Source organism: Psammomys obesus, unplaced genomic scaffold (assembly GCF_907164565.1).
Source record: "Psammomys obesus unplaced genomic scaffold, mPsaObe1.curated_primary_1811, whole genome shotgun sequence".
NCBI lineage: Eukaryota > Metazoa > Chordata > Mammalia > Rodentia > Muridae > Psammomys > Psammomys obesus.
This window is the reverse complement of record NW_026596117.1, coordinates 9,980,558-10,000,980: the sequence shown is the minus strand read 5'-3', so window position 1 is coordinate 10,000,980 and position 20,423 is coordinate 9,980,558. Positions and strand designations below refer to the sequence as shown.

General features: G+C 41.1%; 1 protein-coding gene across 1 annotated transcript; it reads left to right on the top strand.

The window, feature by feature from the left end:
* The first annotated feature begins 4,390 nt into the window (after positions 1 to 4,390).
* LOC129692745 (signal recognition particle subunit SRP72-like) lies at positions 4,391 to 20,178 on the top strand. The gene is made up of 11 exons (XM_055629210.1): positions 4,391 to 4,826; positions 6,192 to 6,312; positions 7,873 to 7,996; positions 10,021 to 10,164; positions 10,243 to 10,354; positions 11,714 to 11,745; positions 13,799 to 13,923; positions 14,006 to 14,063; positions 17,646 to 17,777; positions 18,991 to 19,119; positions 20,055 to 20,178. Exons 1-11 carry the CDS (start codon positions 4,709 to 4,711, stop codon positions 20,157 to 20,159), a joined length of 1,200 nt encoding a protein of 399 aa, XP_055485185.1. The 5' UTR covers positions 4,391 to 4,708; the 3' UTR covers positions 20,160 to 20,178.
* Positions 20,179 to 20,423: the final 245 nt, after the last annotated feature.

Genomic DNA, 20,423 nt, shown 5'->3' with positions numbered 1-20,423 from the left:
CACTTGTTTCTGCCTATCTGTCCCATGGGCACCATTATTACAACCACTGTGCAGCTGTAGCTTGGCCCCCATTCTCAATTAAGCATTTGGTTGCCATTAGACTAATGCAAACTCCTCTTTTTTGCAGTGTAGACTCGCATAATGTCTGGCTCTTTTTATAGAAAAAAAATGTGTAGACTGGGCCTGTTGTGTGTATTGTTGCATGCTTTTTTAAATCCCTGCTCTCTGAAAGCAGAGACAGGTGGATCACTGAATTTTAGGCTAGCTAGGACTAGACAAACCCTGTCTTGAAAAAAAATCCATAAAAAGAATTTACCACTTGATTTTATACATTCCTTGTCTACTTTGAAAGCCTTTCTAAAAGTCACTGGTGTGAGCAAGGCCTATGAACGAAAGTGATCTCAGCTACTCAAGAGGCTTACAAGTTCAAGGCCAGCCTGGGTCATGTGACACCCTGTTTTAAGGGAAAAGTGCTGGGGATACAGCCTAGTAGTTTGTAGAGGACTTCTCCAGCATGTACACACAAGGCCCAAGCAGGAGGAATCACTCTTTTTCAAGGATAATCTTTCTCCCTAAAAAAAATTAAAATGTTACTTGGGGTTCATCTTCCATTGCCATGAAACCACATAACCATGGGAGGTAACATTTCTCTCTGCTGGAGTATAGACGCTAGAGAAATATGTTGTTCCCCCATGCTGTATTAGTTACTTTTCACGTTACTTAAGGCTCACATTACTTTTGGCTCAGATGGAAGAGGCATGCTGGCAGGAGTCCCGGATCAGAAAGCAGGAAGATGAATGGATGCTGGTGCTCCCTTCAGTTTCCACTTTCCACTCTGACCAGGGCCCTAGCCCATGGGGTGGTGCCACCTGCATCCAAGATGAGTTACACTTGCTGAGTTAAGCTGTCCTGGAAACACCCTCATCAACACATCCAACAGTGTGTTTTTACAGGGGTTTTAAGACCTGTCCACTTGACAGTGAAGATTAACCACTCAGTCTGAATCAACTATGCTTAGATATCTACTAGAGGTTAGAGAATGTTACTTTGTTTTTGTGTTGTTTTATTTTTTTAAATGTTCTGCCTGTGTTGTACACTTACATGCCAGAAGAGGGCATCAGATCTCTTTATAGATAGGTGTTCATGAGCTACCATGTGGTTGCTGAGAATTGAATTCTGGACTTAACAGTGGAGCCATCTCGCTAGCCTGAGTTACAGTTTCTTAATGCCAGTTTTTAACATTAAAGGGACTTGAGATTTTTAACATCTAGACAGGATTACTGTTCCTTGAATAGGCACAGCTTATGGAAGACCCTACCTAACTATGGCACATCAAAAATTTTAATCATGGATAGACTGGTTAATAGGGTCATCCATTAACTATGGTCCTCAATTTTACCATTTTTTAAACATGTATGCACGTCAGTGTCCTCAGAAACTAGAGGTGTCCAATTTTCCTGGAACTAGAGTTACTGCCTAATATGGGTGTTGAGAACCAAACTCTGAAAGAACAATGTATGTTCTTAAGCCACTGAGCAGTTTCTGTAGCCCCCATTAGTTCCTTGAAATGCAGTCTAATCAGTAATGTGTATAGATGAAAGTTTTTGTTTTTTGAGGCGGGGGATGGGGGGCTGGCTGTACTAGAACCCCTACTCCTGCCTCCTGAGTGCTGGGGTTAAAGGCATGCATCACCACTGCCTGGCACATGAACATTTTTTTAAGTATGCACATAGAATGGTTTTCTTATTGAGACAATATGTTTGCCCCACACTTGATCTATAGCTGAGGCTAATCTGAAACTTTAAACGTATATGTCTGTGGGTATGTGCGTGTGTCCTTGAACAAGGAACCTCTTGAGCCCCTTAACACTAACTTGTTTATGTCGTGCTGAAGATTGGAGCCAGTCTTTTGTGGATGTTGGGCAAACACTCTGCCAACTACATCCCCAGCCCTAGTTTTTAAATTTTGTTGTAAATATACTTGGAATTTCTGTTGCTTCAATAAATATTTAAAACCATATGAGTTAATATATATATCATGTCCTGACAAATGTGTATATTATTACAAACGAAAACCACCTTGACTATGAGCAGTGGAGCATTTATTTAGAACGGGAATCTGTAGAACAGGTTAACCAGTAGTCCCCAAATATGGAAGGTCAGGAGTTCAGGAAGTTACGGGACTAAATAGCACTTGTCTCATGGGATTGTTGCTCTAAAATAGTTCTGTGGAAGCTTCTTGAGGATCCTAATTGGCCAAGTTCATACAAACCAGCTTTTGAGTACCCACATAATGACTAATGTTAATAGCTTGACTAGGCTAAGAGATGCCCAGGTGGCTAAGACTATTTCTGTGTGGAAGTAGATGGTGTTGAATATAGACTGAGTGAAATCTGTTGAAAGACAAACTAGAAAAGGAAGTGTGAATTTGAGTTAGGAAATCTGTCTCCTTCCCTTCCTGGCTCAGGCTCATCATATTTGGCCGAGTACTCTTGTCACCATTTTGTAGCTTGCAGACAGCAGGTTGTAGGGTTTCTCAGCTTCTAGCTGTCAGACTAGTCCATTATAAGTCCTCATGTGCACTCGCCATTGCTTCTCTTTCCTTGGAGTCAGCCCACAGCTGCAACCCACAGCGTGTGCAAGGTTCTGGGATGTAAAAATTAATAAGGTTGAATTTCTGCCCTTGGTCCTGAGTCTTGTGGGGTCAGATAGTTCGGTGATTTTGGTGGGTTTGTTTGAGGTTGTGTGTGTGTGTGTGTGCTTTTTGTTTTGTGTTGTTTTTTGATTTTAGTGTTTTGTGGGATTCCCCTTCTCCCAGGGGTTGAACCTAGGGCCTTGTGCTTCCTAGCCAAACCGCTAATACTGAATTAGAGCTTCAGTCCTTTAAATTATATTAATAATGTACTTTTGATAGACTTTTGGATCTTAAAGATTTAGGATGAATTAAAAGGGCAGTTAATGTCTTGTTCATCCTCAGTTTTTCATAGAACTACCACCACTTAGTAAGTACATAACCTAGCTACATTACATCTTATCTCAGCAACTTTAAATCCCTAGCACAGGCATATACATGGTTCTGAAATACTTGAATAAAAATGCACATTCTCAAAGATGGAGACACAGAGCCACACATAACTTAATCGAGTAGTGCATGTACAGCAACTGGGATGTATGATAGAGTTAGGCTCTTGAGTGTCCTGTAAAGGCTCCTTTGACACTTTAGGACAGTGCTTCTCAACCTTTCTAATGCTGTGACCTGTAAGACAGTTCATGTGCCGGCCACCAACTGTGAAATTACTGTTATGATACGACACCCCACCACCACCACCACCGTGGGTTGTGACCTGCAGATTGAGAACCAGTGCTTTAGGAAATGGAGCCTAGTGGGGGTATGCTTGAGTTTTGGTTTGGTTTTGGTTGAGGCAGGTTTTCTCTGTGTAGAAGCCCTGGCTGTTCTGGCTTTGTAGAGCAGGGTGGTCTCCAACCCATAGAGGGCCACTGTGGATGAGCTCTTACACGAGACATTTGGACTGGGGCTTCACCAGTTTTTTGCTTCCCAGTAACCATTAAGTGGGCAGCTACATGATTCCCATCATGATGCTCTTACCCTCGGAGGTTCCAAAGCAACAAAGCCAACCTACTATGGGCTGAAATTCGTGAAATCATGACCCAAAATAAATATTTCATCCTAAGTTCAGTATGATGAACACAAGCCACACAAAGTTGGCAGCCACCAAATGACTTGTCGACTCACAAAAATGTGAGTAAATATTTGGTTTAAAAGCTGAGTAACAAGCACATTAAATGAATCTGGGGAGAATGAAGGAAGGTTTAGTACAGGTCTACCAGGTAACCACAAAAAGCAATGGTAGTAAGCAAATCAGGTCTCTGGCCTCAAGACCATAGGCCAATCACAGGAGACTTAAAGAATTAGTGCTCAAAAGCAGTCTTGCACTGGGGGTTGTAGTAAGAGCGCTTGCTTAGCATACATGTGACTGCTCTCCACGAGGAAGTTGAGCCTTGGAACCAGAATGCAGACTGGCTAGGGTACACGAACAAGTTTGCTCTAAAAAGTATTCAAGCAAGTCCTCCAAAAAGTAGTTTACTGTGTGAGCTCTACATAAGTCGTAGAATCAATCCAGCTCAGAACCTGGACGTTCTCACCCCGTTAGGCTTCCAGGCCACTGCTCCTCAACTGGATCCCAAAGGAAGGTTAAACAGTACCAGAGCTTCCTTTGCTTTCCCCAGAGTCAGCCCCAATTTCTCCTAATCACTGTTCATGTCCTGAAAGGGCAATTCCTAAGCACGTGAGAAACAGTGCCTCTACCTGCCTCCTTCAAACCACTCCCTACGGTTCCTTAAGTTAGGTAACACCCTACAGACGTTACTTGTCTCCTGAAGGCTGTCGCCCCGCTGTAGCCCAACCATAGGGGTCGTACCAGAATGTTGGCGGCTTTGGGCTGGCAGCTTTGGTAAGTCCCTTCTGAATCTGAGTCCTTCCTCCAGCCGTCTTTTCATTAGGAGTTGGGGCGCTAAGAAACAAATTTCCTGCCGGAGACTGGAAGAAGCCGGATTTCGGAACTAGCTCTGGGACCCACGCTGCGTCTCCCGGCCGCCTAGCAACCACCAACTTCCTCCTCCACCGGGCCAACTTCGAGATCCTCTTCCGGGGCAGAGGTTGCCCCACTCTTCCCCTCTTCTCCTCCAAGATGGCGAGCGGCGGCGGCGGCGGCGGCGGCGGGGTGTCGGTTCCTGCGCTGTGGAGTGAGGTGAACCGTTATGGCCAGAACAGCGACTTCACTCGTGCCCTCAAGACCGTCAACAAGAGTAAGTGTCGGGGCGACCCGGGCTGTCGGAAGGACGCCGCCTGTGTCCAGCGCGGAGGGGATCGCCGCGTCCTCCGGCTCGGCCCCACGCCCAGGGGCGGCTCGCAGCCCCACGGCCACCGGCGGCCGGAGCTCGGTTGCTTAGGGCCACGTGTACTTCCCTCAGAACCCGCGGGACCCGACGCGCGGGGGTGGGGGACACTTAAAGAGACCGCGACGTCGGGAACCGCTTCCAAATGGTTCTTCTCAACGCTGCCGGATTTTGCAGAGATGTCAGATTGACTTTTCTCCTTCGTAATCTTAAGTGATCCAGACAGTGTCGCGGAGGAAACTTATTGGCTGGGGCTGGGGCTGGGGCTGGGGCTGGGGCTGGGGCTGGGGCTGGGGCAGGGACAGGGACAGGGACAGGGGAAGGGACCTGCCTGGACACGCAATGACCATCTCTGCTGTTGCAGACAAGGTGGAAGCATTGTGGGTTCGAAAGGGGAGGGGTGTGAATGGCAAGCCTACTGTTGATTTCCACGTAGCGTTTAGCTAGAGTGCGTGGGTGGGTGGCAGCGCGAGTGCCCCAACATTTAAAATAATATAGGATTGACTTGTGGTTTTAGCCCCCATAAGTGATCATTTCCGATTTTATTTTGCCTTCGAGATTCCATACGTTGTTATTCTTCACCACAGGCCTGTATAATATGGCCATGCTATATTCTGTACAGTAGTTGCCCATGTGTATGTTAGGTTTGGTAACGTAACTGCAACCTTTGAGCTGTACAAAGCACTAGTTATGTAAAGGCATAGCAGTGACGTATCCTTTACGCCTCTGGGTTTCTGAGTTACTATGAAAGCAGTAATGACGGCCGCAGTGCATTGAGGAAAATAGCCACGAATTAGAATTGTCGCTTCCCAAACTTACTTGAATTAACATTGGCCCTTAACTGGGCCTCCAGACAATATGCAGTGTAACACTCTGCAGCAGTTCTTTAATCATCCGAGACTGTCATTTCAGCAGAATGTATTAATTTATAGAAATTCCTTTGACTCCTAAACTGGGAATTGGATTCCTGTGATTGACCAGGAGCAACGGCAACTATGATCCTAGTCATTTTGACACTGACCTGCTGTTAGCCTTGAACCTTGGCCACCTAAATTATTTGTGCTTTTCTTTGATCTCTTTATGGGAAAGGGAAATTATGATCACTTCTTTGGAACATTTCCACAAGATATATTGTGTCTACATTGTACTTTCTGTTTGTTTTTGCAGAGCTGGAAATTGGACCTAGGGCCTCACATATGTTAGGCAAGCTGTATTCGAATTTTTATGTTATAAAAATGTGGATTTAGAAATAGCTTTCCTGAAATTGTTGTCTAGTATTGCAGATCAACAAGGATGATGCAACTGCCCTGCACTGTAAAGTTGTTTGCCTTATCCAGAATGGAAGTTTCAAAGAAGCCTTGAATGTCATCAATACTCACACCAAAGTGTTAGCCAAGTAAGTGATCAGCTAGGTGTTCAGTTATTAGAAATACTTTTTTTTAAAGAGCTGTGTAAGCTCTCCCATTGCTTTCTTCTACTTTCACTTCCTTTTGACCTATTTATGTTTGTCATATGTCTTGCTGAAACCTTCAGAAGAGTAGTAATCTCTGTTGTGTTCTGCTGTGCTGTTGGAAGCTTTCATAGTTTTTTTGTTTGGGTGTTTTCTGCTTGTTTGTTTGCCTGCTTGCTTGTTTTCTGTTTTCCTGGGTTTTCATCGTTTTGTATTTGTATGTTTGTTTTTTCTGGATCTAATCCTTGCTAGCCTGGAACTCACAGTGTAGCCGAAGCTGGTCTCAAACTTACAATCCTACTTCAGCCTCCCTATTGATGGGATTACAGGTATATGCCACAGTTTCCAGAGCTGTCTTTCTTTTGAACTGCTAAGAAGGGGGTAAAGCATAAAGGAATGCAGAGCATAAATGTGAAAAGAGGTACTTAAACAATTTATGATTGTAATCTAGCCCTCAGTAAGCTGAGGCAGAATTCTAGTTTGAGGCCATCTTGGGCTATATACTTAGACTCTGTTTCCAAAAGTGGGGCGCTGGGGTGGTAATAGGTCTTGGAGGCAGAATATAGGCAGAAAACAGTCATGTATCCATCAACTAGACATGTGTACATTTAGAGCATATAAACATCTAAATTGGTAGAAATCTTTAAGACGAGCATAGACTGACCTCTGGTCCTAGGTCCATTAATTGTTTAGGCCAAGACCTTTGGGTTTTTTGTTTTCAGATATTGATGGTTTTTTATTTCGTTTATTATTTCACATACTGTGAACTTCCTGAATTGTTACCTTTTTACATTTGCTTTGATAAATTTTTTTTCTGGGTGGAGGATTATGGTTGAAACTTCAAGATGAATTTTAGATAATATTAATGTAGGTAGTTTTAAATCTAGGGATTTAAATGCTGCTTGCTTGGTTGAATCTTTACTAGTCACATCATTATAAATAGCATGTTTTATTTCTAATTAGTTTTTCTTTGATAATTTGCTTTGTGAACAAGGTAACAGAAGCATTGTATATTTTATTAGATAGACTTAAGAATTTTTTTTTTTTTTTGAGACAAGTCTCATGTCTCCCAGACTAGCCTAATGCTCCCCCAGTAGGTGAGGAAGAGCTTGGATTTCTGATCTTTACCTGTATTTTCTAAGTGCTAAGATAACTACATGTGGGGTGCTGGGCAGAGAACCCAGGGCTTTGTGTATGCTGGGCAAGTACTTACCAACTGAGTGACACCCACAGTCTCAAGATGTAGCTCAGATAAATGATTGTCTTTGTATCTTAAGGCAGTCTTGCATGTAGCTCGTCCGTTACCCATGGTTTTGTTAATATTCATGAAAAAAGAATAGGTGAGGAAATGGATGTGGTACTTTGTGCTGCTTTAAGACCTGTGTGATTTGTTGTGACAAATTTAGATTGACATGTGCCAAGTACTTAAAGCAATCTGGCACATACATTGTTCTGCCTTGTTATATAATAATCAGATGCTGGTTTTGTTTTTGTTTTTCCCTTCAGTAACTCACTCTCCTTTGAGAAGGCCTATTGTGAGTACAGGCTGAACAGAATTGAGAATGCCTTGAAGACAATAGAAAGTGCCAACCAGCAGACAGACAAACTAAAGGAGCTTTATGGACAAGTGGTAATTACTGCCTTAAGTACCTGTTGACAGTCGTCTCATGTAAACATGGCTCTACTCCTAACAGAGCAGGGATGAAGAAGTCCAGCTCATCCTGATGCTCCACAAAATGAGCCACCAAACCAGTTCTTGAGGTTTGGACATTTGTAAAAGTAGCATTTATTTGCCTGAGGTAATTGTCTTGGAGGCTTAGTGCCTTTGTCTGCTAATTTGGGCCTAGTCCTGGAAGCTTCCAGCCTCTGTACAATACAATCTAGGCCTAGAATGTTCTCAGCCTCTGAGACTTACTGCTGATTAAGTTCACCCTTTCTAGCTCTTTCTGAACTCCTATTGGCTGGTTCAACTCAGCTGTTCTGTCTCAAACTCCTCTCCAAGCTGACTAATTTAATCTGGCTTCTTTCTTGGCCTCTGACTGAATTGCTCTGCTTAGCCTCAAACTAATACTAGCATTCTGTTCTAATCGTCCGGCTCCTCTTTATTCTCTGGATTCTTATTCATTCTGTCTTCACCTGTGTCTAGCTTGTTCTCTCCTCAGCCTGTCTCTGTAAAACTGCCTCCTCCCACTCTCTCTGCCTCTGTCCTGCTCTCTCAAGTAGCTTCTCTTTCCTCAGAGAATTGGGCATATCTTATCTGTCAAATCTTTCTGATTCCTCACTTTGTTCTCCTTCCAATTAGACCTCACTTTCAAAACATGGGTGCTTCCTTCTACAAACTAGCTTTACCTTTGTTGCCTGGGATTAAAAGTGTGTATAAGGTTGTGTCTACATTCCAGCCAAATCACACGGACCTAGAAGGTCTTTGGATATGATCAGAGCAAGTATGTTGCTTCAGACATGTTCCCTGTTTTGTGCTCTTCACTGGAAGAGTTGTATATACAGTAATCTATAAGCTGTAACTTCTTCAGTGTTAGTGGAGACAGTATTTCTAATATGTAACTGATATTCTAAGTTTAAAATAGGGTGATTATGAAAGATGGGAATTTAGAGACTTTTTCTGTACTCTAATATATAGTTTATTTGTAAAACTGTACCCTGTGAAAATGTAACTGTATGAAATGTTTTAAAATTAGATTTGTATGTGTGTGAGTATTTTGCTTATGTAGTATAGGCATCACATGCTTGCTTTATACCTATGGAGGTCAGTGCAGATGGCTTGGAACTGAAATTATGGATGGTTGTAGGCCACCATCTAGGTGTTAGGAATTGAGCCCAAGTCTTTTGCAGGAACAAGTGCTCTTAAGCACAGAGCTATCTCTCCAGCCCCTGAAGGATTTGAGACAAAATTAGGCCTGATCTGAAAGTTAATGATGAGAAGACAGAAAGGTAACTGCCTAATTATAGGGTGAATTTCAGGAGCTGCTGAAGAAAACCAGTCTCTGTCATACATAGGGAACTAACAAATCCAGAGTAGCAGCTGTTACTACCCTTTTTATTTGTGTATTTTGTTTTGAGATAAAGTCTTTTTTTACTATAAATCTCTGACTAGCCTGGAGCTCCTTTTTTTGTTTTGTGTTTTGAGACAGGGTTTCTCTGTGTAACCTTGTCTAACCTGGACTTTCTTTGTAGACCAGGCTGGCCTCAAATTCTGCCTGCCTCTGCCTCCCTGAGTTCTGGAATTACAGACGTACACTACCGCACCTAGCAGTTCTAGGAAATTTTAAGTCTTCAGTTAGCATTGAATTTTTCTTCTGTTCACTGGTACTTAGTAATCATTTTGTGTAGTTTTTTTTTTTTTTTTTCATTGTAATTCATGCAACAGCTTGAATGTTTTCTATAGAAAGATTTCCATTCATGAACTCTAGGCATTTAACTATGACAAAGAGCTTGCTTTTCTAAATGTTATCATGCCTACAAATATGTACTATAATATTCATTGCAAGTAACTTTTTAAGTATTAGCACACAAAACTAATTAAAAATATATAGACAACTGGCTTGTCCATATTGTGTTTCTAGGTTCCCTAGTTAGTGGTTCCAGAAAGCGTTAGTGTGGTCTAACAACCATCTCTGACTTTGCTCTGGCCTTCAGCTGTACCGCCTGGAACGCTACGACGAGTGCTTGGCCGTGTACAGGGATCTTGTCCGGAACTCCCAAGATGACTACGATGAGGAGAGGAAAACAAACCTGTCGGCTGTCGTTGCAGCTCAAAGCAACTGGGGAAAAGTGGCTCCAGTGAGTGTCCTCCTGACCTGTACTGCGATGGGAGAATGTCCATGTTTCCTGCTTGACAGGCATTTTTCTCTGTGACAGGAACACTTGGGTCTCCAAGAAGGCACACATGAGCTGTGTTACAATGCTGCCTGCGCACTGATAGGGCAAGGCCAACTGAACCAGGCAATGAAAATCCTACAAAAAGCTGAAGGTTGGGAGTTTTTAAACTTTCTTTAAGTACAGTCTGGGATATATAACTTTAGACAGTCTCCAAAAATTGCATTTAATATTTTTGAAATTCTTTGGTGAAAGTTAACTGGGGTGGTTAGAATTTTCAGGAGTTTATCTAACCATATCGCTATTTCTGATTGAGAATTAAAGTCGTTTCTGGAGTTTAATTTTAAAGAGTACATCTTTGAGCAGGTTATTATGAGTACTAAAGGCAAATTAATTGACTGACAAACAATATATAAGAAAATCATTCCTGGACCAGTGAAATGGGTCGGCAAGCAAGGGCACTTGCCGCTAAACCTGATGGTTGTCCTCCGACCTCCACATGACATGACATGCATATGTGTACACATACAGACTGAAACAGATAAATGTAAATTTAAATTTTTTAAAAGAAAGTCATTCCATAAGTGTTACTTTCTATTATTTTATTTCTGTTCAAGTAATACTACTCCTGGATACATGTGCCCATATAAACTATATATTTATAGTACCACACAAGGACGTTTTAGTCCATTTAATATGTTTCTACATATATCTCATGCTTTGAAACCTTTGACATAAAAGCAGGGGGCTAGGGGGTATCGTTAGCATACTCCAGGCTGTGGAATCGGTCCCAGCATCAAATAGAAACAGAGAAGGAGGAGAGGAATCAAGAGGAGAGAGGAAGCAGGAATGGTGTGGAGCACATTTTAAAATTCCGCTCACAACCAAGTCCAGTTCCAGGAGATCTGATGCCCTCATGATGCACTGTCTTAGCGAAGAATTCCATTTCTAGAATTTTAAAGACGCATTTAGATTAGATAAAAATATATATTTGCATAAAGATCAATTGAAGGAATATTTAGGAGAACAAGAATTTGTAAACAACATGAGCTTCTGTGTGGTTAAAAGATTGGTCATGGAAGCTGGGCAAAATATTGTGGTCAATAGTGTTTGCCTTACAGTGAATGAATTCATTCCCAGTCCGGTCCTTACATAGAAAGCTGTGGTGGGGCTGGAGGGATCACTCAGCGATTAAGAGCACTGGCTGCTCTTCCAGAGGAGTAAGGTTTGGTTTCTGGCACCCACGTGGTGGTTCACAACTGTATGTAACTCCAATTATAGGAAACCAGATGCACCTTTTAGCCTTGACAGGCACCAGGCACACAGATGGTGCACATACATACATGCAGGCAAACCACACATCCAAAATGAAAACCTTAAAAGCCCAAGGATGTATCTCAGCTGCAAAACTGCTTGAAATTTGCTCAGAAACTAGTTTTTGCATTTTTGGAACAAAAAAAAAAAAAAGGAAGTACCTACTGATACTAATTTTAAAACTGTTTTTCTTCTGTAGATCTTTGTCGTCGTTCATTTTCAGAAGATTCTGTAAGTATTCAATAAAATCAAATTTAATTTTAGACTCTTTTGGGAGGTTTCATTCAACTTTGTGGGATAAATAGTACCATGCATTTGGTCCGTTATGTAATCAGTAATTTTCTTTAGTAGCTTAATTTCAGCAACTTTTCTGAGTTTTCTACGTGTTTTGCATCAGGACAAGAATCTCTTTGTACTTCTGGTTCTTCTTTTACTCTGATACTTAGTTTTAACATTTCTCTATCAAACACAAATAAAATCATGTGTTTGGGACTAAGCATCTCGGACCTTCCCAGCCAGGTGAGTGTAGGGTAGTAAACGAGCATACTGGGTTATGGGGTGGTAGCTTGCTCAGTAAAGTGCTTCTGTGTAAACTGATGATCAGAGTTCGCTTTGCTGGGTTTGTGAGCATGATGAATTCATGAGATCATGTACTTGCAATCCCAGCCCTCCAGAGGTGGAGACCTGTGATCTTTGGGGCCCTGCAGCCTGCCCTGATCAGCAAGGTCCAAGAAAGTGAGAGACTGTCTCACATAAGAAAGTAGACGGGGATGGAAAGATGGCTGAAGGGTTAAGGAGGACTTGCTGCTCTTCCTGAGATCCCAAGTATAACTCTCAGCACCCAGGTCAGATAGCTTACAAACACCTGTAATTCTAGCTCCAGGCAATCCGACATCCTCTCCTGGTCTTTGCAAGCATCCCAGGAACATAGCATGTACTCCCCCAGACATATAAGTAAAAATAAAATCTTTTGAAATGTAACAATAGATAGCACCCAAGAACTAGCATTCAAAGTTGTCTTTGGCCTCTAATATACAGACAGACATGCATGTTATACATACATAAATATGTATACACACACATAAGGAATATAACCTAGCTTTGAATATTCAGTATGCATGTGCACCAGCCAGTCTTTCTGAAGAGTTCCTTCTGTGTGTAAATCCCATACTACATTAGCTCATTCGGGGGCGTGGATTAAGCAAGCCGCCTACCTCTGCTTTTTTAGGTGTCAGCCAGTGAATGTAGTGCCCTTACGCATGCTAGGCAGCACTGTGCTACTGAACTATATACCAGCCTCCCCCGCCCCTCTTTTTTGAGATGGAATCTCACTAAATTTCCTGTGCTGGACTTGAGCTTGTTCTGTAGCCCAGTCCGGGTTTGAACTTTGTTTTCCCTGTTTCAGTGTCCCTAGTAATTGGGACTACAGGGTCTGTGACAACAGGCCCTCATGCTGTAGGCAAGGCACTGAACTTTTTATGTGTGGTACTGGCACTTTTTTTTAAGACTTATTTTGCCTTTATGTTAATGTGTGTATCTCTGTGTGTGGGTACAGGTGTCCAATAGTCCAGGAAAGAGCGTTGGATTCCCTGGAGGGAGATGTAGTCACAGGCAGTTGTGAGCTGCTGGATGAATGCTGGGAACAGAACTCAGGTCCCTAGAAGAGCCATGGGAGCTCTTCACACTGAGCCAGTCCAGACAAGCATTTTCTAAATGTTTTTGCAAGAGAACTGTTTTTAAGTGTTTTTGCAAGAAAACTTTTTAAGAATTTGTGAAGACAAGCCAGGCCATGGTGTCGCACGCCTTTAATCCCAGGGACAGAGGCAGGTCAAGCTCTGAGTTCAAGAACAGCTCGAAAAAAAACAACAAAAGAATTTGTGAAGACATTATCAGAAACATGTTCCACTTCTTTATAATACAGTTAGTGATTAATACATTTTTTTAATGTGCACTGATGTTTTGCTTACATGTATGTCAATGTAAAAGTGTCAGATCTTGGAGTTACAGAAAGGTGTGAGCTGCCATGTGGTTTCTGGGATTTGAGCCTGGATCCTCTGAAAGAGCAGTCAGTGCCCTTAACTGCTGACCCATCTCTCCAGCCCCTGATTAATATATTTAAGCCTGCATTTGTAAACATATTCTTTAAAGATCTCCTTTCCATTTTCCCTTACAGTGGCAATTCTGAATTTCAGAGCTGATTCTCAGGGCCTTTTTAAGGATTGTGTAGATTCCAAATGTCTGGGTCACTTGGTAAAAATACATTGATGTTTCTTTTTCTGCTTAGGATGGGACTGAGGAAGACCCACAGGCAGAGCTGGCCATCATTCATGGTCAGATGGCCTACATCCTGCAGCTTCAGGGTCGAACAGAGGAGGCTCTACAGCTTTACAATCAGATAATAAAACTGAAGTGAGTTGTTACACGAGGTGTCCTTACTAGGGATGAGGCTTCTGTTACTCAGACTTCTTGGTATTAACGACTCTGTTCACAGGCCAACAGATGTGGCGCTGCTTGCTGTAATCGCAAATAACATCATCACCATTAACAAGGTATGGTCTCTGGTCTATGTGTGTTTTATACTGAGAACGTAATATTATCTCAACTTTATTCTAGGCTGTGTTCTTTCCATGACAAAAAGAAATTCAGGTGTAACAAAATCATAGTGGACAGTATTTTTAAATCATAATATTGGTGTTTCTTTCATGTTTATTCAAGTAGTAAACCTTCTTTGTAAGTATAGGCCTTGGAGTTTCCTAAATTTTTACTTTTCTGATTTATGGTAATAATGAAGACTCTCCATGTATAAGTATAATTATAAGTAGTTTGTCCCTTTAAGTACATGAATGCTTTATATTGCTTTTCTGAGTCTAAGTTTCTATATAATTTTTTTCTTGTCTCTTTTTGGGGAAGGTGGTTATGGGGACAAGGTGTGGGCAGGTACTACAGTTTGTCCTACCCACCTGTGCTTTGTAAAATGTTACAGGGATGGCTGTATGCACTTCTGACTGAAGAGTACTATGTTAAACAAATTACCATGTGCAACATAGTTTAGATGAAAAACAACAGTTCAAGTTGAGATCTGAAATCCAAGTCAGTAGAAAATAAGAGAAGTGACTATCATGCTATGTCATGCATTTTTTTCTTATTTTAAAGATTCACTGGTGGGGGGGGGGGGGAGTTGTGCATGTGAGTACAGATGCCCAGGGAGGGCAGAATTGCCCAATCACACTGGAGCTGGAGTTACAGATGGTTGTGAGTTATCTGATGTAGGTGCTAGATTTGAACACAGTTCTGAAAAAGCAGTGCAGTTATAAGTAGTTTGTACCTTTAAGTGCATGGGTGCTTTATATTCCCTTTCTGAGTCTAAATTTCTACATAATTTATTTCTTGTGTTTTGGGGGAGCAGGTGGGACAGTAATGGGGGACACGGTGACTGTCATTATAACTGAGCCATCTTCCCTGTCCTCTTGTAGAGGTTTGAAGTACTCCTTTAGTTCATTTCACAGTAATCTTTTGGGGTGGTTCTCCTTATCTTCAGTGTGCAGGAGATTGAGAAGCCATTTATATGAATCATTGCCAGGAAGAGTTAGAGCATAGATGCAGGTACCACTTTCTGACTCCAAAGGTTTCTCTGGTACTTCATTGTACCTCTGTCAAGGTAGAGTTCTCCAGGTGTGGGATAGTGGCATGACTTAGGCTTCCAAATGATGCTAACATTTGAGATTACAAGTACATGCTTTTGAAATGTTTGTCAGAATGAATACTTTTTATCAGATACAGAATTGTGGGGAAGAGAATTGTGAAATACTAAATATCTGTCTCCAGCTAAGTGTAATTTATACACTGAATTTTATTCAGTTCACTTTTTTTTTTTTTTTTTTTCTAAGACAGGGTCTCTCTATATAGCATTGGTTGCCCTGAAACTCACTGTTTAGTCTAGGCTAGCCTAAAACTCACAGAGACCTACCTATCTCTGCCTCCTGAGTGCTGGGATTAAAGCGTGTGGCATCACACCTGGCTTCACATGATTATTTTTTACTTTTTGTTTGAAATAGTATATTTTAAATCGTTATAGTTTAAAATGTCATCCTGAAAAGCCAGGCATGGTTGTACATGCCTGTAATTCCAGAGATTAGGAAGCTGGGGCAAGGAAATGAGGAGCTCAAGGCCAGCCTGGAGTATATATAGTGAAACCCTGACTCAGAGGTGGGTGGGACAACCCACTCATTCTGATATTGAAAATAATTACGTACATTGAATTTGTTGTCTTCATACTTCCTGGCTACTGTATTTGGTGCAAGGTCTCTGAACTGGTACATTTGAGCCAAATCTTGAAGGTTTAAAGACTAAGAAACAGCATATGTACATAGGAAAATTTTTTATGATTTGGGAGTAAGAGATGAGAAAACCAACACCCACCAAAAAGTGTTTGGTCAAAAAGTGTTATAACAAAGTTTAGGAAAAGTCTCACATTGGCATGCACAGAGAATTGATTTATTAGAAAGTGATCAGTACATGAGGACTAACTAGGAAACACCTCCTTTTGTCAGTCCCACTCTGTTAACCCAGGCTGCACATGAGCTCCAGTGTGCAGGGCCCCCTCTTGACAGCACCTGTCTCTTGCACTTGTTTTTAAACTGTTTTTTGGGGGGTATTTACACCTCTACCTCCCTTCCACCAACCCTTTAACTCTAGGTAAGAGAGAGGAGGTTAGTGGGGAAAGGGGTCGCAGACCCCTTCTCCCAGCTGTTTAGGGTTGATGGATTCTTTTGGGGATATACCAGTTTCCATCAGCATCAAATACAGCAGGCAGTCTCCTGTAAGCTGCTTCGTCAAAACATTTCTGTCTGTGTCCTGCAGGCCACTACACGGTCAGGCTGTGGTCTCACCAAACTGCCACTCCTTCTGTTTCTGGGCTCATGTCTGTACTCTAGCTTATATCCCTCAGACTCCTAGCCCATGCCCCTCTCCATGCTGCACGAGGCAGGCTGTTACCAGCTGGCAAAGACTGGGCTCCTCAGGAGGCAATTATGAGCTGTGGACAAACTAAAATTCCACAGTTGGAATTAAAACAAAAACATTTACATAACTGAGTTTTTAAAGAAACCAAAACTTTCATTACACCTCTCTGTCACGGACTGTGCGAGCATAACACTGCTTCTGGCTTCAAATTGCTTTGAAGCATCACATTGAAAAAAAGGTGGAATTTTTTTTTTTTACTTTTCACCTTAATTCAAAAGCATGGGTTTTGGGGAATAGCGGCTCAAATCTGTAATCCCAGTACTTGGGAGGTTTAGGCAAGAGGATCAAGAATTCAAGGTCATCCTCAGCTTCATACTGGTTCAAGGCTGGTTAAAGAGCTACCTAAGAATGTCTCAAAAAAAAAAAAAAAAAGCCTGCAAGTAAGTGGGTTGCTTCATAAAGCACTTTGAGAAATAAACTGTCTTCAGAATGCTTTAAGGTTTAGTTGTCTTGCTTTTGTTGTTTGTTTGTTTGTTTGTTTGTTTGTTTTGAGACAGGTTTTCTCTGTGTAGCCCTGGCTGTCTGGGAACTCCTATAGACCAGGCTGGCCTTGAACTCGGAGATCCTCTTGCCTGTGTCTTCTAGTGCTGGGCTTAAAGGTATGTGCTACCACTGCCTGGCCTTGCTTTGTCTTGCTTTCCTAAGAAATTGATGATACTTGATAATTTTGTTTTCTTTCATTCCCTATCTCCGTGCTGGTGTTTGAACTCAGGGCCTTCAGAGTGCTAAGTACATGGTTGCCCTGAAAAAAGTTTCATAAATAGAGCGAGACCCTGTCTGAAAAACCAAAACTAAAAACTATCAGTCAACAGTGGGAAGATAAAACAAAAATCCTGTTCTTGCCTCTAAAGAATTTCACATCAGTCTTTCCATAGCTATATGTAGACTAGGGAAAATATGTGTCATAGTATATTTTATTTATGTATATGAGCCAAAACCCAAGGCAAATGTGTATACATCTTGGTGGTTTAGGCACTCCAATCAATAGATGTATCCAAGCTTTCTTGTTACGCTATGTGAAATAAATGAATGGAAAGGGAAGGCTTTGGAGAATCAAAAAAGCCTAAGTAGGAGTTTCTGCTAATGGTGGGTGAACTTTTCTTTGTTAGGACCAAAATGTCTTTGACTCCAAGAAGAAAGTGAAATTAACCAATGCCGAAGGAGTAGAGTTTAAGCTTTCAAAGAGACAACTGCAAGCCATAGAGTTTAACAAAGCTTTGCTTGCTATGTATACAAACCAGGTAAGTAAAAAGTCTGTATTCCCTGGCTGACCATGAAGCACAGTGAGTATTTGTATGATCTCTTTATGCTTTGCTTGCATTTTGTCTTATTTCCTCCGTTAGTATTAATATTTTTTTATAATTTCATTAAATGAGTAATTTACCCCCTTCTCTAAGCATATGGAGTTAGTGGCTTTAAGAGAAAGAGTTAACCCTGGCGTTCTCATACTATTTCCCTGTTTATTTTAACTGTGCAGGTGATTGATCTCAGCCTTGTACGTGTCCAGCTCTTCTATTACCTTCATTGCTAATCTTCCTAAATTAAAATAGAATCATAGAAGACACCAATCAGATCTAAGATACAGCTTCAGTTTTACTTGACCTATTACAAATTATAACTGTGAAGAGGTTCAATTATTTTTTAAGCATTTGTTATTTATATTTTTACATTTAGTATTATTTTATGAGGGGCTGGAGCAATGGCTCAGTGGTTAAGAGCACTGTTTGCTCTTCCAGAGTTCAATTCCCAGTAACCACATGGTGGCTCACAGCTGTCTATATTAGAACCTGATGCCCTCTTCTGCATGCAGGTCTACATTGAGGACTCACATAAAATAAACAAGTAAATATTTAAAAAAATATAAAAGCAGTATTATTTTATTTGTTTTGTCTGCAAGTATGTCTGGCGCCACATGTGTGCCTGGTGTTGGATCCCCTAAGAACCCAGGCACTCTGGAAGAGCAACTAGTGCTCTTAACTGCTGAGTCATCTCTCCAGCCCCAAGGTGTTCAGTTCTTTACCTGTATCCTAGTTAAGTTCTGAATTCATAGAGCAGAAGATTTTAGTCCACAAATGAGAAGCAGTAATGTTTTTATTATTTAGAGTTGAGTAAATATTTCTTGATGTTTCAGCAAGAAGTGTATTTCCATGCTTTTCTGTTTGCTGTGTTGCTTTAAGGAAGAAATTCTAAACTCAGTTTATCTGGAGTTTAGGTATTCATATGATCATTTAGAACTTGCCTTTTGCTTACTGCTTTTAAAGCTTTGTTAAATTCAGTAAATACAAATCGTGTTTTAATAAAATAAGAGATGGATTATTATAAACTGATTTGCTTAACCCTAAACATTTTTTCACCTACTATTCTACAAGCTGATTACCCCATCCCTTTATTTTGGGTTATTTAATGTTTAATTTTATTACTACACTTACTAACAAAGGTGGGGACATCTTCTAGGCAGAACAATGCCGAAAAATATCTGCCAGCTTGCAGTCCCAGAGTCCTGAGCGTCTCCTGCCTGTGTTAATCCAAGCTGCCCAGCTCTGTCGTGAAAAGCAACATGCAAAGGCAATAGAGCTGCTTCAGGTATTTAACTTGAACTTGAACAGACATTGAACTTGATTGCTTAATAGGTGTCAGGTGGTTGAAGCTGTTTCATTACACTATAACGTACTATAACAACCTACAAACTAATAGGTAATGCACCACTTAGTTACAGTGTCGCTTTAGTTGACTTTTTAAGTTGGAAATTTCTTTGTATGTTGTTTTATGTAAATTTGTGTAAATTCTGAAGAATGATTTTTCATTTGGAAATGTATTCAGCGTGAATTAGGGGTTGAGCTTTAGGCTTGCAATACCAACCCATGCTTCACCCCCATTTCAGTGATACATTAATACCTCAGTGAGCTGTACTCCATATCATCAGGTAAGGAGATACTGACTTAATATTTAGCACCCCAAGCCAGTTATCATATTACATGTTATATATTACATGAGTTTCTTGAGTATAGATAGTTGGAAAAATGGACACCATAAAATTAGGGCCGTTCTGAGTTGTCTAACAGAGACCCCCCAGTGAAGAAGTAGTCCTTGAGTGTCTCTTTCAAACAAAAGACAAGAAGCATCTTCATTTTTTGTGTTAGTGACTTTCTGGGAACTTGATATCATTGTACTACTTGTAGAGCTCACTATAAAGAATGAGTGTTGAATTAAATTTTCAAGATAAGATTTTGACCAGAGCCAGCTGTGGTGGTACACACCTTTAATCTCAACATTCAGGAGGCAGAGGCAGGTGAATCTATGAATTCAAGGCCAGCCTGGTCTAAAGTTTCAGGACAGCCAGTGCTACACAGAGAAACCCTGTTTCGAAAGAAAGAGAGAGAGATTTTTTGACCTGAAACCAGAAGTTTAATACTTTAACCTGAACATTAAAATCTTATATATATGATAAAGTAAGTGTAATGTCTTACAGTTGTATAAACTAAATTTGTGTTTTTAATCCACAACTAAAAATATTTTAGGAATTTTCTGATCAACATCCAGAAAATGCAGCTGAAATCAAGCTTACTATGGCACAGTTGAAAATTTCCCAAGGTATTAACTTTAAGTTCTTCGTTCAATGGTGAAGTTCAACTGTTGTTTCAAACACGCTAGCCTGTGATTGAGTAGGGGGTAGCTGGCCCTTTACTTGGTTTGTTCCTGTGTTGTTAGAATGACTCTTAAGCCTTCGAGGTCCATTTAGGCATGAGGTGCCTTTGTTGCAGAGCAGATATTCCATATAGAGATGCCTGTGTCTACGAATATGCGAGTAAGAAAGTACTAGCCAGGAGCAGTTTTCAACACCTGTAACCCCAGCACTCAGGGAGGCAGAGGCAGGCAGATCTTTGTGA

Coding starts and splice junctions, on each gene's coding strand:
- LOC129692745 (XM_055629210.1), top strand. CDS start 4,709: ATGGCGAGCGGCGGCGGCGGCGGCGGCGGCGGGGTGTCGGTTCCTGCG. Junction 4,827..6,191: donor CCTCAAGACCGTCAACAAGA/GTAAGTGTCGGG, acceptor ATTGTTGTCTAG/TATTGCAGATCAACAAGGAT. Junction 10,165..10,242: donor ACTGGGGAAAAGTGGCTCCA/GTGAGTGTCCTC, acceptor TCTCTGTGACAG/GAACACTTGGGTCTCCAAGA.